This window comes from Anopheles moucheti, chromosome 2 (genome assembly GCF_943734755.1).
Source record: "Anopheles moucheti chromosome 2, idAnoMoucSN_F20_07, whole genome shotgun sequence".
Lineage (NCBI taxonomy): Eukaryota > Metazoa > Arthropoda > Insecta > Diptera > Culicidae > Anopheles > Anopheles moucheti.
Window position 1 is genome coordinate 85330710 of NC_069140.1, and position 14049 is coordinate 85344758.

Sequence of the window (14049 nt, forward strand, 5' to 3'; positions counted from 1 at the left end):
CAAGGCACTTAACCATGGAGCTACCTTCATGGAAGTGAGTTCTATATCTCCTTCTATTAGCTGCATTGGCAGAGGAATATTTGGTTTTGTTCATTAAATTTAAGCTACAATAAGGAATAAAGTACATCCACATTGCTTTAATGCAGCTGGTATGATTATGCACAGTTTCGTCGTGCTGTATGCGTTTATATTGTAAGGTTTTAACTTAATTATCATTCGCCGAGGGCACATGGTTACTCCACACCCATCCACAGTTAGAACTAGATTGTCATGCAATCGAGGGGACAGAGAAAGAACACGTACGTGACACACTCCATGCCAGACCAAAGCAACTCCATCGGACATCCGGTGGAAGTGTCTAATCGTGCATGAAACTAATGGGCCGCCACATTTCATAAACAAATGCAAAATGAGGTCCAAGAAAAAAAAAATGATGAAAAAGGGGTTAAGTCACACACATACATGACATGACACAAGGGAGGAAGTGTAGAAGGCCGTCCGGCAGTCCCCTCGGGGTCATTTGTCAGCACCTTGGTAAAATTGAATTCAAAACCACAAGTTGCTCTCTTCGATGTTGTGGCCGCGCCGCGCGTACGTTGGAAGCGAAAATGAAATTAAAGGGCACAAGGCGCATAAGGCGTGGAAACAATATCTCGTACACTTTCTAGCGGTTGATAATTTAAAGCATATAATGCCAAACATAATAATCAGGTTCCAGTTCATGTTGCATAAGTTGTTTTTTTTTCTGGGGGGAGGGAAATAAATAAATAGGTGTGGCATTCATGGAGAGGTGTAAGATTGACGGTTGAAATGCTGTGTCAAAACCGGGAGCTTACTTCATTTTTGGTTGCGTTTTTCATTTACTTGGTCGCTGGCTGCCACTGCCCAGGTTGTCGAACCACGCACTGTGGGACACAAGGTGTGAGCGGTGGTCGGTGAGTAATGGCTTTTTGCCATCAGTTTCCTTCGCGGGAAAGGAAAAAAAAAACAATGGAATCGGCCAGGAGGGGGGTGGGGAAAAATGATTATGAAAGTGGGAAAATGTCCGGGTATTGTTGCGAGTGCGGGGGCTCTCTGTGGTGAAAAGCTAAACACTATCATGTACTTGAATTGTGGCGTCACAGCAGTGCGTAATAATGATAACGGAACATTGCTATTGAAAGGGTTGGTTCGTATTCCTTCCAATTCCCTGCAAAGATCCCCTTAGATCCAGTGAGGCCTTTCTAAATTTTCTTTAATAGCGTAGGATGCATGAAGGTTGGTGGTGGGGTGTGGAAACCCATTTGGGGAAAATCGTAAGGTACGGTCGATAAGGGTCAGTGCAGCCGCGTGAGTAAGACATTCATAGGTACAAGAATTCACTAGCCTAGAAAGCAACCTCCTCCCCCAGGGGTTCTCAGTTAACATGGTGCGTTGCATTGTTTGACACGAAATTACTGTGCCTGTTACTTTAGGGGGATCCTTTAGAGGGGTGGTGGTCACCTCAGATTCCTCATGCTTACAACCATTGTCCTCATTCTATGTAATGTGTTTCCGCGTGACAGTAGCAGCATAAATGACGAATGTCGCAATGTGTGCACCCTGACAATAGCATAAAAGATTGCGTGGCTGTGAGGCATTGTTGAATGAATGTGATGTCTTTCAAGTCAAGACACAACATAGACCGATAATTTTATATTTTTTCCAGTTTTAAGCTTTAAGCTTTAAACAAGGCCAAGGCTCTTCAAGCTGATTGTTTGTAGACATATGAATTAACCAAGAATGTTGGGATATGCAAAACGGAGGATGTTGTGTGAAGTAAAAGTTTCTAAATCGCCCACTTACAGCATGCTGGAGAAAGTCTTCCTTGTCCTCCAAGAACGATAAAGGCTGGAAATTGGTTAGCGCTCTCCAACGTGAAGTGAACCGTACACCGCAACAATTTCACCTCAATGAATTAAACTTGCCCCTTCGGGCGACACGCGGAACTTTGCACTTTTGCTTGGCAAGGCATCGCTCGGTTTAAAGCATTTAAGACAGCAGCAGCCGGAGGAGGGCAAGTTGAAAATTCAGCATGAAAGAATGTGGCAAGCGCGCGCGCGCCCGGATAAGAGTGTTTCCAATGCTTTGTAAGGCAAAGCCAGTCAGGCATGCATGTGCAATTGCATGAACGGTACGAACTTTAGGTATGCAATGCACCTAGGCCGCCTCTCCTCACCCGCACCCCGAACATATTAATCCGACTCGGATCGGTTTGGCGGATGCCGGCAGTGTCTGCGGAGAAGGAAGGACGTGCCAAATTCCCACCACGCTTTCATGTCGATAAACCGCACATACTCCACGGTGTTGCCAATCGCTCCCTTCGCGTTGGTGTTTGGCCGAAACCGCGAAAGAACCACACCAGGCGGCGCATTGGTTTCGCACATATCTATATGGCAATTTCTTAATAAATGCCTTCATGAATCTTGCCCGCGCTCATGGTCGCAAAAGGGCAGGAAGGTGTCTTAAGTACAGTAAACCCAACATTACCCGAACATCCGCAGCACCACCAGCAGCAGCGTGTGTTGCCCTGCGTTGCGTGCTAATCGTGAGCAATAACAGTGTTGGGTGGCGGAAACTATGCTGCTGCGGCCCAACATAAAAGGCAACGCGCCACCACGCGGCCAAGACGCGCTAAATGGGCTTTTACGACGAAAGTGTGTTTGTGGTTGGTTTTGTTGAGCTGCCTAGGATGATACAAAGTGATGCTGGGGAATTGTGGAGGAGCGTGTGTGCTGCGACATTTGAACTTCCATTTGTAAGCGTTTTGTCCGTGCACACCCCACGCCCCCCCCCCTGGTCCTCGTGAGTGGAAGGAAAAGTTGCAGATTCTTATAAATGTTTCGGAGTTAATGGCGTTTTTTTAGAAGGGAAAAGATCATTAGATGCTTAAGAAGGGGAGGATGATGAAATTTTGCTCAGGTGGTGCTGTGGTGAACCTTTCCAGAGTTAAGGGAACTCCACTACAAACTTTTAATAGCATCTGTAATACACAGATTCAACAAGTACGTAAGATATCGCCCCGGTGCAGTTCAATAGTTCGCCATTCCATGAAATGGATGTATGAGACTGCAGCGTGGTATTTCCCTTTCGATAATGCTGGAACTTCACGTGGCCTGATGATTCATCGGTGGTGCATTTGATGAGCCCCAATGGTGGATGTAATTCTTCATTAGCTGCCGTTTGTCTTATCACTCATCCATTGCACGCTGAACATTGACTCTCCAGGGTTGTTCAACGTCATAGAGATCCTCACCTAGAAGCACTATAATTTCCTTGACCAAATGGAGGGGAGGATCGTAACGCATTTGAGACATACAACGTCGGCACACAGCACCGTTTGCCGATTCGCCATTATCTCGAAGGTTTTGAACTATCTGTGAAGCCGTCGCGCACGACGGTGTGTGTGTGTGTTTCAATGTCACACCGTGTACTGTGACGCAACTCGTCCATTTTTCTCAGCCTCGTGGCACGCAACGCCTTTGTCAGCTGAGATTGCTGCTTATTGCAGAAAGACCGTTTTGTGGATTGTAAGTAAAACTGAAAACTACGTACGACGTCTGACGCAAACATGTCCGACACACTGCCAACCCAATGGTTAGTTGGTCTCACGGAAGGTAATTTCATTGCAATTGGTGTGAGATGAAGCCATCTCATTATCGGTGCATGGGATCATCGGCATGTGTTGTTCAGCGTGCATTGTGTGTATGCTAGGTCTGGGTCAACGCGTGTCTTTCCGAAAGAATACGAACGCCACTACCACCAAACGTTTTGCAAACGGCTGTAATCACACACTCAACTCGATACCGATCCGGTACTAACGTGATGCGTTACATATGGTGCAATGTTTTTTTTTCTACTACGCACACGTACTATTATAAATCCTATCATTTACTTACCTCGATAAGAGGCGAGTTTGCGGGTGTGTTTGCGTGTGTGACACTGATAAGGGAAAACCAACCAAAGTGAAACTGGTCCCGGTGGTTGTGTTTCGCAATTAAAAGTTCTCGCTCGTAAGTTCAACGGAGCCGGATGTTGCCCATGAGGTTGTTTTCATCGTGATGCGTGCATGGTATTTGTTTGCAAAAATTGCACGCTGATATACGTCGTGTTTCCAGTGTAAGTGGCAGTGAGTAGTGCAGAAGTGGTAATAGTTGAGGAAAAGGAAAAACTGTTTGTGCTGTGACTCATCACAACACGCCGTGATCGTTGGTGATGATCAACGTTTGGTACAGTGGATCGTTGGTAATTCGGACGTATGGTGGGAATTTCAGAAACATTCGCCATCAATTCCTATCTACAGCACACACAAAAATCGACTCGGGGATTAGTGAATTGCTCAACAATACGTGAGTAACCCAAGTGGCCTCATTAGGCGTTGCACCGTAAAAAGACAAACAGAAAGTACAAGCTGGTGGTTGGACATTTGACTTACCGGGTAAAACGTCTCGCAGTGTTTCATTGGCAAAATGCGCACAGCTGAGCAGGATGCAGAACAAGAACAGTCGATCGCGATCGCGTGGAGTGGAGTTCTGTCATCATCATATCCACCACCAGCAGCTGCTCATTTCGGTGAGTGGCAATCCCGCTGCAAATACCGGTTTTTTGTTTAGTTCGTGTTGTTATGACTGCTTTAATATCGTTGCCGAAAGGTAAACGTCACAACGTGACACGACGGCCATCAGAAGAGGGGTGGGCAGTGTAGCCATATCTCCGTTTTGGTGTGACGTACGAAATGTACACCTCTGTGACCATACCTTTCCCTCGTACCGCGCACGAGTTTACGGTGGATCAAACCCCAGCAAATACCCTTCAATGACGTGAGGAAACGTCTTTGTCGTTTAAAAAGTCAATCGTGATCGGGGGAAGTGAAGTGCCTGAAATGATGAAATAAGGTGGCACAAAAAGCGCAATCTCTGTTGGGGTTTACCAAATGGGAAAACTTTCTCTATCGATTGGGCGACAATAGCAGAAAAGGCTTCCCTCTATGGACAAAAGTTGGAGATTCGAGAGGAATGATTCAAATGAATCTTTAGCGTGGAGTCATTCAAATCAGGAATCGAATCTCAAAAGATTCATGAATCATCAGTGTTGTGGCGGATCGACCTCCTGTGGGGGGGGGGTTCAGTGAGCATATTGGGTATCGGGTAAGTTCCTTGGAAGTCATTTATGTTGGCAAACCGATGATCTTGAATGTTTCATGAATCTTTGGAGTATTAATTCCGATTCATTCATTCAAATTCACGAATCTGAATTAGATTACCTCAACACACTTTCCAAAATGCAATTTACTGCATGATTATGTGTGTTCAGGATTCGAAATAGTATTGAATATAGTTGCGCCATCTAGGTGTCAGCGTCGGCACCTTAAACGGAAACATATGTAAGGATTCACAGTTAGAATTATTAGTTAGGTTTAAATAAAACGAGAAATAATACATAAGCACCAGTCGCTATCGAAACACCTCTCGATACCAAAAACTCTTCGGAGTAGGCCGTACTCTACAATGTGTCTCGTCAGAAGATGTTACATCCTTCTCTCTTGATGAGATGTCCAGATCTGATTTGAAGCGACGCGGATAGAGCAATTGATTGAAACACGTGTCTTTAACAGAAGAGGACACTGAACTTGTTTCATTACCGGTTCTCCAATATTTAAAGGTCATCAGATGTGATGATGCGCGCAATTTTTCAAATAAATACAGTTACGTGGTAGCTTCTTCAGCCCAGCAGTGCGCCCCATCATGGTTCGATCTAAACGCTGATCTCTCTGCGAAGGTCTTTGACGGTATCGGTAGGCAATAATACTGGAACTCCAAAAGTGGATTATGAATAATGCTAACGTTTGTCATGGACAAAACCACGCGCGCAGGGGTCAGGTTTCGACAGGTTTGGGTACGATGCCGCAACTTCGCGGAAGAAGGACGTCTGTATTTGGGGTGTAGTGCGTTAAGTTTACGTGCGTGTCGGTGTGGGTGGGTGGATGCTGCAAAGCGTATAATACTGTTTTATTCGAACTGTGAAGAAAAAGTGTCACTAACCTCTCTACTACCGCGCGCAACCATATGGTCGGATTTTGCGTGTGTGACGTTTCAGGAGCGTGACTCACACCGGTTGGATCTGTGGCTCATTCATTACATTTTGTTGTGTCATTAAAATTAAGATTTGGCCGTTAGTTTCGCAATCGACAAAGTGTTTCTGATTGTGTACTTTCGTCTTCCGGAGAAAAAGATTTGTTTTGTCTAAATAAAATTTTCTGTTTAATGTTATGTTGAGTGGAGTGTCAGCCGCAGCTTAAAGCAGTGTTTTTTTTTCATTATTATAGGTGTATAATTGATTAAAAATGTATATTAGAACAAACCACGCATTGTCCAACTTTTGAAGATGATCCTCATACAAATTGATTCAAATATTTACCTGGTCTTAATTGCGTAACACCAAACGTTGTGTCAAACTCGGATGTGTCAAAGATAATCAGATGTACCTACCCTGATCCCTGATGTGTCATCTGACACACTTGTAGCTAATGCGATCTAGTAACCCATTTTTTCCTGTTATTTTTCAATTCTTTCACCAGATTCAAGCGGATAATTCGGCTCAGCTCTCCAAATCCAGTCGTTGAGCGTCATCAGGAAGAGATGCATCATCATCGTTAAGTCCAAGTGTGAAGTAGGAGCTAGTTGAGTGCTGGCAATCATTGAGAAGAACTCCCAAACCTACTAGCTACTGCAACAGAGCAACGTGCGTGTGCGTAGTTGACCGATAGGAACTAATTGCAACCCGTAACAAAATGGTGGACTATTACAAAGTATTGGAAGTATCCAGAACAGCATCGGAGGCTGAAATAAAAAAGGCGTAAGTGTGAATCATAATTTATAAGAGATGCGTTGGATACATTGATTGAACCCGTGGTTAATATTTTAGGTACAAAAAATTGGCCCTTCGATGGCATCCAGACAAAAATCCGGACAATCCAGAAGAATCCAACAGACGGTTTAAGGAAATTTCGGAAGCGTACGAAGTACTGTCCGATGGTAAGTTTGAAATCGTCGTACAGCTTTTCTTTTTGAATTAATTTTTACGGTACGCGCAGAATGGTAGAAACGGCGATGGGAGGACTGTTGGCGGAGAGTGCTTGAGGAAATGGAACAATCGATATTTATATGTGTGGATTGAGCGGTTGTGGCGGTGTACCTGGTTTTCATGAGGTTATGATTTTTTTTGTCACATTAGCATACAAACGACACATCTACGACAACCGGGGCACGCGAAAGAGTGCGACCGGCAGCGGCACCGGTGGCACTGCCGGCAGCTACAGTGCCTTTACCAACCGCGACTACAGTCGCAACGGAGGCTATGACCATTATCATCACCATCGCTATGGGTCCGGGGGAAGCCGGTACGGGTCGACCGGTGGCCGGGAGAACAGTAGCAGCAGTCGTACGTTTTCGTTTAAAGGATTTTTTGAGACGACGCCGTTTTTCCGCTTCTTTGGTAGAGTTGTAGTTGTACATATTATAAGCGTTTTTTTTTTGCTTCCGCATGCAAAACAAATACCACTACCGGTTCTTCACTCCCAATGCGATTTAACTACTAAAAAACGAAAAGAACGTGACAATGTCGGCTGCTTTTACTGCGTGTGTTTACATTTGGAGTATGTGTGCGCGGTCATGTGCCGATTGCAAAATGGTCCTTTTTATCGTACCCTTTTTTTAAGACATTTCAAGGGTAATTGTATGTGCTTTCATGTGTCAGTATTTGTTTTTTTTTGTCTGCGTTTAAGAGACCCAAATTGACTAATCTTGACTGTCATACTAACTGTTTTATACCGATTAAATTGCAAGAGAATTGCAAAGGGAATGCCTTCATCGCAGTAGGCTGGTTGTTTAAAACTTTGTTAACATCGATCTGCGGATGCTATGGCCCATCCATGTTTTCTGGTTATAAACACATTAACTCGCGGATACTTTGGGCATGCTCTCTAATCAAATGTCTTGGTAATGAATGTTATATTACAATGTTTGTACAATTGTATCTTCCCTATTCAACCCAAACAGAAAAGAAACGACGCATCTACGATCAGTACGGCAAGGATGGTCTGATAAACAATGGATCCGATCGGTATCATCAGAGCACGCGACATCGACGACACAATGGCAGCAGTGGCATGGATGACTTCGAGTTCTTCGGCTTCCCGTTCACATTCCGCGATCCGGAGGATGTGTTCCGAGAGTTCTTCGGTGGATCACCATTCGATGAGTTGTTTAGAAGTGTGTATTATAAATTTGTTAGTGTTTTGTTTTTGCCCTTTCACTATTAACTTATCCTCTTTCGCTTACCAGTAAGTCAACCTGCGCATCAGCATGCGCGCCGGGCGAATGGCGCCACCAACGGACACCATCACCACCATCAACGACACTCGCACCCGCAAAACATCATCTCATCACCGTTCATGAATCCGATGATGAGCTTCGGTCTGATGGATGATTTCTTCAACAACGGGCACATGGCACCGCGGGGCATGAGTTCCGTATCCCAGTACAGCTACAGTGGTGGCCCCGTCAAGCGTACCTCCACCTCGACCACCTTCGTCAATGGCAAGAAGCTGATGACGAAAAAGTAAGCAATATTCCAGTGCTGTCCTTTTTCCATGATTGATCCTTTTTTAATCGTTTGCGAACTGTTTTCCCCGTTTTTTGCACATGTTTTGCAGGGTGTACGAGAATGGTACGGAAACCATTATGTCCTACGAGAACGATGTACTAAAATCAAAGACTGTGAATGGGGTCGCTCAAGCTATACCATACAACCATTAATTCACTGAGAAATAATTAGCCGATATCCAGCGAGGGCGAGAGAGCAAGAAATGTGAGGGTGAACCGGAATGGAAGAAGGAAGAAGAAATGTAGTAAAGGCAGGCAGAAACCGGAATTCAACCTAAATGGATGGCTAACAAACAATTATTTTCTCATAGCTACCGTAGGATTAGTGATACACATAATAATTATAATTAATAATATGTAGATCATTGCGGATATATAATATTAGTGTGCGCGTGCGTGTGTGTTGCATGTGGGCGCGTTGAGCAGCAGTTTCATTGCGGGTTTTTTTGCGGGCACTTTGTAAATGAGAGAAAGAGGTTAGCAGGAAGCGGAAGAAGTTTGGAATTTGCTCAGATAGTAGATTCATGTTGCAGCATGTGGACTGGTATTAGACACAAGTGTGTGTATCGCAAACAAAATGGGAAATAATATTTAAGGAAATTCAGTTCTTTCTACTTCAATAATACCTTTTGTTTAAAAAAAAAAAATGCAAACCTAATGAACTGCAAAGGAAATTTTGTAAAACAATATTACGAATTATTTTATTTTCTTTTCTTGGTTCCCATTTTACTGTTCTACTACAACAAAAATAGCGAATTGCAAACGATGCAACATATATGAAATAGTAAAAGAAATTGTTGCAAAGGTTGAAAATGTAAAGCGAATGAACTGCGAAGGACATTCTGGAAAACAACTCCTTCTTTCTCCAACAACTCCTTCTTGTTTTTTTTTTGTATTTTCTTTTCTTAGTTCCTCTTTCCTGTTCTACAACTAAAATCGAAAACAAAAAAAAAAAAATAGAACACTTCAACAAAAATACAACAATGGTCTACAACAACAAAAAACGAAAAAAAGAAATCGTTGAAAAAAGGTAAAAGGTTGCTTGCAACAATACGATCACATCACATTACGAGTAGAAATTATTGATAATTTGTATGCGGTATACTTGAATGATCGTATTTCAATCATTGCAAACCATTAATATCCACACAGGCATAAAAAATAAGATAACAAAAATAGTAGAAAACAGGAAAAGTCACATAAACCTTAGCGCTTAATTGCAACTGAGCAGAATTAAAATCAACAAATGAAACCACATGTAATAGTTACACGAAATTTTTTGTTCAGTTAAACTTTATTAACAAGCAGCGTGGTAAGGTTATTTTAACTTTGTCTTTGAATTGAAGCGATGTTACAGAGTTGTTTGGATCTTCCTAAAAATATTGTTCTGGTTTAAAGCTCCACTGTTTGTTCTCTTTCATAGAACAATCTTTTCTTTGTAATACTTGTTGTCGTTCAAACCATATGCTAAAGCGAATTAACGGTTTTACAACGTCACATATACACACAAATACTACACCCACTCATATGCGCGAACCGCTATTACGCACGAGAAGAAACAGAGCTGGGGTTAAATTGTTTTAATTTCTCAATATCTAAAACGAATTAATATCCTCGCGTTAGAAATGGGCGCCAACCATGCTAAAGAAGTCGACTTTTATCCTGCCGGTCTTTGAGTCGATAGAGAGAGAGAGAGAGAGTGAGAGAAAGCAGCAACAAAAACCTACGCGCCCGGATGTACTGTATAATATGTTCATTTATTAATATCGTTTTGTAATATTTCGTTTGTAGGCTATTCGGATTAGAATTTCGCTTATTTTGTAAGGCTAAACAATAACAGTCGTTAACCGCGTCGTTGGGGAAGGGGTCGTTTGCTTTTACTTTACCCACGCGCAGTACACGGCCACGTTTATACTGAATTGAAAATATAGAAAAGGAAGTTCATTCAGCCCAGATTAACCTTTATTTTGGTGCTTGTTTCGTGAATATTAGCACTTACGACTTGAAAAATGGGGTGTGAAATTTGAGGCTGTCTTACAAACAGTAATTTCAGCCAACAATGTGATTGAGACCTTTTGAATATCCCGTACATTTAGATGGGAAATAAATACGTTTGAGGATAGTTAAGGAGTATAATATCACTTTTTCCTTTTACATACTTTTGAATTGTTTGACATTAAAACCACTCGCTGCAGGTGTTGTTGCAGTCTCCACAGCAAAATAATTTCAATGCGCCATCTATTGGTCGGGGTATGCACTAACAGATGTAGAGTTGGTAAAATTTGAACATGAAACTTTGAAAATAGGCTCTTTAGATTTGTCTTTGAATTGTCATCTCTTTTTTTTATTGGTTTTTAAAGAGTAATTCTGTTTTAAAAAGGCAGGAGCGAACAGTCAGACAAAATCGAAATGGGTATAAATGTTAAGCAATCCTGGCTGAGCTTTGGCAGTGAATGACAAGAGTTCTGAGAAAGCGCGTGCTATAGGAAGAAACAACGTTAGTGTTTATGAAGATATCGCTATAAATATATATATTTGAATGTAGTTCCCAACCGGGGGATCTCACATTCACACCCAATCGTACGGAGATTTTATCACACCTGTTCCAAGGAAATGTTTAATTGGGTGATTAATCGTGGGTTTTATCACCAAAGGAAGCATGTTGTACATGTTTCGACTCCCATTCGTTTCCCGCTGCCGCAGCATCTGCAACATCAATAATAGCAAGAGTAAAATTATCATGAAAACACAGACACTAGCAAACAATAATAAAGAAAGTAAATCATAATTTAAAATCAATGAAAAAGAAACGAAGCGATAGAATGAAACAGTTAACTTATAATCAAAATACCCGATACATACACAGGATAGGAAGCAAAATATCACACAAAAGAAAACCCATTGCATAGAGAGAGTGAACAGCGCAAAGTGTAAAAAAATCATTTAAAAAACAAAACTGATATGAAACATATTGAAAATATAACAAAATTCTGACTTTTGCGAGTTTGTTGAGTGCACGTTGAGTAACAAACCAAACAAAAAAAAAGCATTTAAACGTTTGCTTCTGTAATCAACTTGTGTTTCTTTTATCATACTGTCATAATTTCTCTTCTTACTCTCACCAAAAAAGGCTCGTGATTGTTTCTTTTTCTCAGAGTCACAGCGTTTTTTAACTTTTTTTTATTTACTAGACATTGCTAAACTTACATGCGAAAATTCGATTATCAGTATTACCGGTATTTTATTATAATTACAATTCTGAATTGGTGCCCTATTTTTGTTGGGACAGGGAGAGAGAGAGAGAGAGTCGGGGCAAAGAGAAAAAGAGACATAAAAAAGGAAGAAAGAGTATAACGGGCGGGAAATCTTTTGTCCAAGTCGCATGGAGTTAACGTTCTTGGTTGAATGGTGGGTTTTTTAAATGGATAAATGACAATATAAAACTCTTCTGTTAACACACGAAGAAGCTTTGCTAATATTTCTATACGTAAGAGATGTGCTGGCTTATGTTGAGCAATTTGAGTGTGTTTGTCTGCATTATTGCTTAGATATTTTCGTATTTTAACAATTGGTAAACTGATTAGGTTTGAAGCTGCTACGTTTAGTGAACGTTCTTTGATAAGTGATCAATAATATGCTCTTGTGGTTAAATGTATATTGATGTGCTGTGCATATCTATTTCCCTGTGGGGTGTCATTCTATTATTGCAGAAATTGGAATTTCTCCCCCATATTTCAATATTCCGACTATTTGCATGTCTCTCTTTTATGCCCTTTTTCTTCTGTTTGCTCTCACCCCGTCCCGAGGGCCAGTCCGGAGGCAGGAGCGGGAGGGTCACAGTCTCTCGGGGGTGGGGATGGGAAGGGTGTGGACATCTTGAATTATTATCTTCTCGCGTATGCTGCTACGTATTCGCGCACCTTCGCCTGGAAGCGCTCCTTGTCTTTGGAATACTGTTCCGCCGCTTCAATGTTGAGCGGATCGTCAAAGTTTAGCAGGTCCTAAAACAATCAGGACAGGAATGAGAATGAGCACAGGTAGAACGTAAAATTCCCGGACGGAAGAGTACTTACGGTGAAGAGTGAGTTGAGGCCCCAAATGACGTCCTTGAGGCGGCGTGTCGGTGCCCATCCAAGGCCATCGATCGAGTTCAGTCGAAGCAATGAAAGACAGATATCACCATCGACGGATATGTTCGGGTGCCATAGCTTGGTAAGACATTTCACTTTCGGAGGCTACAATATGAAGAGATTCCATTTCATTACTTCAACCTAGACTTGTTTTTCTCTTTCGCGCTTCACACCATGCAAACTTACCGCCATGTTGTACTCTTCCGGCACGAGAATGCTAAACTTGAAGCGACCTCCGCACCAGAACCCTTCGTTCGGACTGATGACTAGCGTGAACTCGCTCAGCACGTTCGGATCGTGGAACGTCACCTTACAGGTGGTGGGTAAGTTCTGTTCCAGCTCCTGTACCTCCTTTACGAGCAGAAATTCGCGGATTGATATCCGTTTCGGTGCATCGGACAGTGGACCATTGCTTCCGGTTGTGGAACCACCATTTCCGCCACTGCCTCCATTGCCCGATTCTTTCTTCTTGCGGGCAAGTGTGATCATTGCCGATACTGTTAATACGTAGCCTTTAAATCTTAGCTCCAAATGAATCCTTTCTAAAGCAGTATCAGTGTGCCAAGTGGAACGTGGTGAGTCACATTCGTGATACCGATTTACTGCAGTTATGCTTTGTTGCTCCAAATAAAAACAAAATTCACTCGTCCTACGATTAGCGGAAGATAGCTGCGAAACACTCTCCACTCACGTCATCGAACGATTGTTTCAATCGTGCATCTTGTTTTCAGCGCTATTCTAAATAAAACCACGATACAATCTAAAATTTATGTAAAATAATATATTTTCCAGCTCTCCGTTGTACGTTTTCACTCAGTTTCCTTTCCTTTTGGGGGGTTGAATGTTTTCCTTCCTTCGTCGTAACAAACTTTGTCAGTTTTTTTGCTGTCAGCTTGTCAAAACATGTCAAACGAGCGGAAACGTCAAAATGGCGATTCACGCTGGTGAGAAGCGACACCTCAGTACAATGTTTCTGTGTGTACTAGAAATGTGGCTTATTGTTACATTAAATGTATCTTCACAGTAGGATTTCATCAATAAAATCAAACATTATACAAAATGGACGTCTTACAATAAGAAAACAACACTAGATTGCAAAATTGTGCCTTGCGTTCAAATGAGACAGTATAACATTCATCTCAGTAGTGTGAGAAGAACTAGCTCACTTCTCGCTAGTGATAGGCGCAAAATATTTAAAACAATATTTAACTGTTGTTTTTCATATAGCACAATGCAAA

General features: G+C 42.2%; 2 protein-coding genes across 3 annotated transcripts in view; one reads left to right on the forward strand and one right to left on the reverse strand.

The window, feature by feature from the left end:
• The window catches only part of LOC128310263 (dnaJ homolog subfamily B member 6), a 43019-nt gene extending 33579 nt beyond the window's left edge, over positions 1 to 9440 (forward strand). The window contains exons 3-8 of one of the 2 annotated variants that reach the window (XM_053046862.1): positions 6596 to 6873; positions 6943 to 7052; positions 7252 to 7512; positions 8076 to 8288; positions 8361 to 8637; positions 8732 to 9440. In XM_053046862.1, coding sequence (XP_052902822.1) covers positions 6809 to 6873; positions 6943 to 7052; positions 7252 to 7512; positions 8076 to 8288; positions 8361 to 8637; positions 8732 to 8834 — 1029 coding nt within the window. In that variant the 5' untranslated portion in view covers positions 6596 to 6808 and the 3' untranslated portion in view covers positions 8835 to 9440. The remainder of the gene's footprint in view (positions 1 to 6595; positions 6874 to 6942; positions 7053 to 7251; positions 7513 to 8075; positions 8289 to 8360; positions 8638 to 8731) is intronic. The other variant, XM_053046863.1, reaches the window with a different exon arrangement.
• Positions 9441 to 11831: 2391 nt separating this feature from the next.
• LOC128296712 (NEDD8-conjugating enzyme UBE2F-like) lies at positions 11832 to 13655 on the reverse strand. The gene is made up of 3 exons (XM_053032187.1): positions 12998 to 13655; positions 12755 to 12916; positions 11832 to 12682 (listed from the first exon to the last, which is right to left on the reverse strand). The coding sequence occupies exons 1-3, from the start codon at positions 13298 to 13300 to the stop codon at positions 12566 to 12568; spliced, it is 582 nt and encodes a 193-aa protein (XP_052888147.1). The 5' UTR covers positions 13301 to 13655; the 3' UTR covers positions 11832 to 12565.
• Positions 13656 to 14049: the final 394 nt, after the last annotated feature.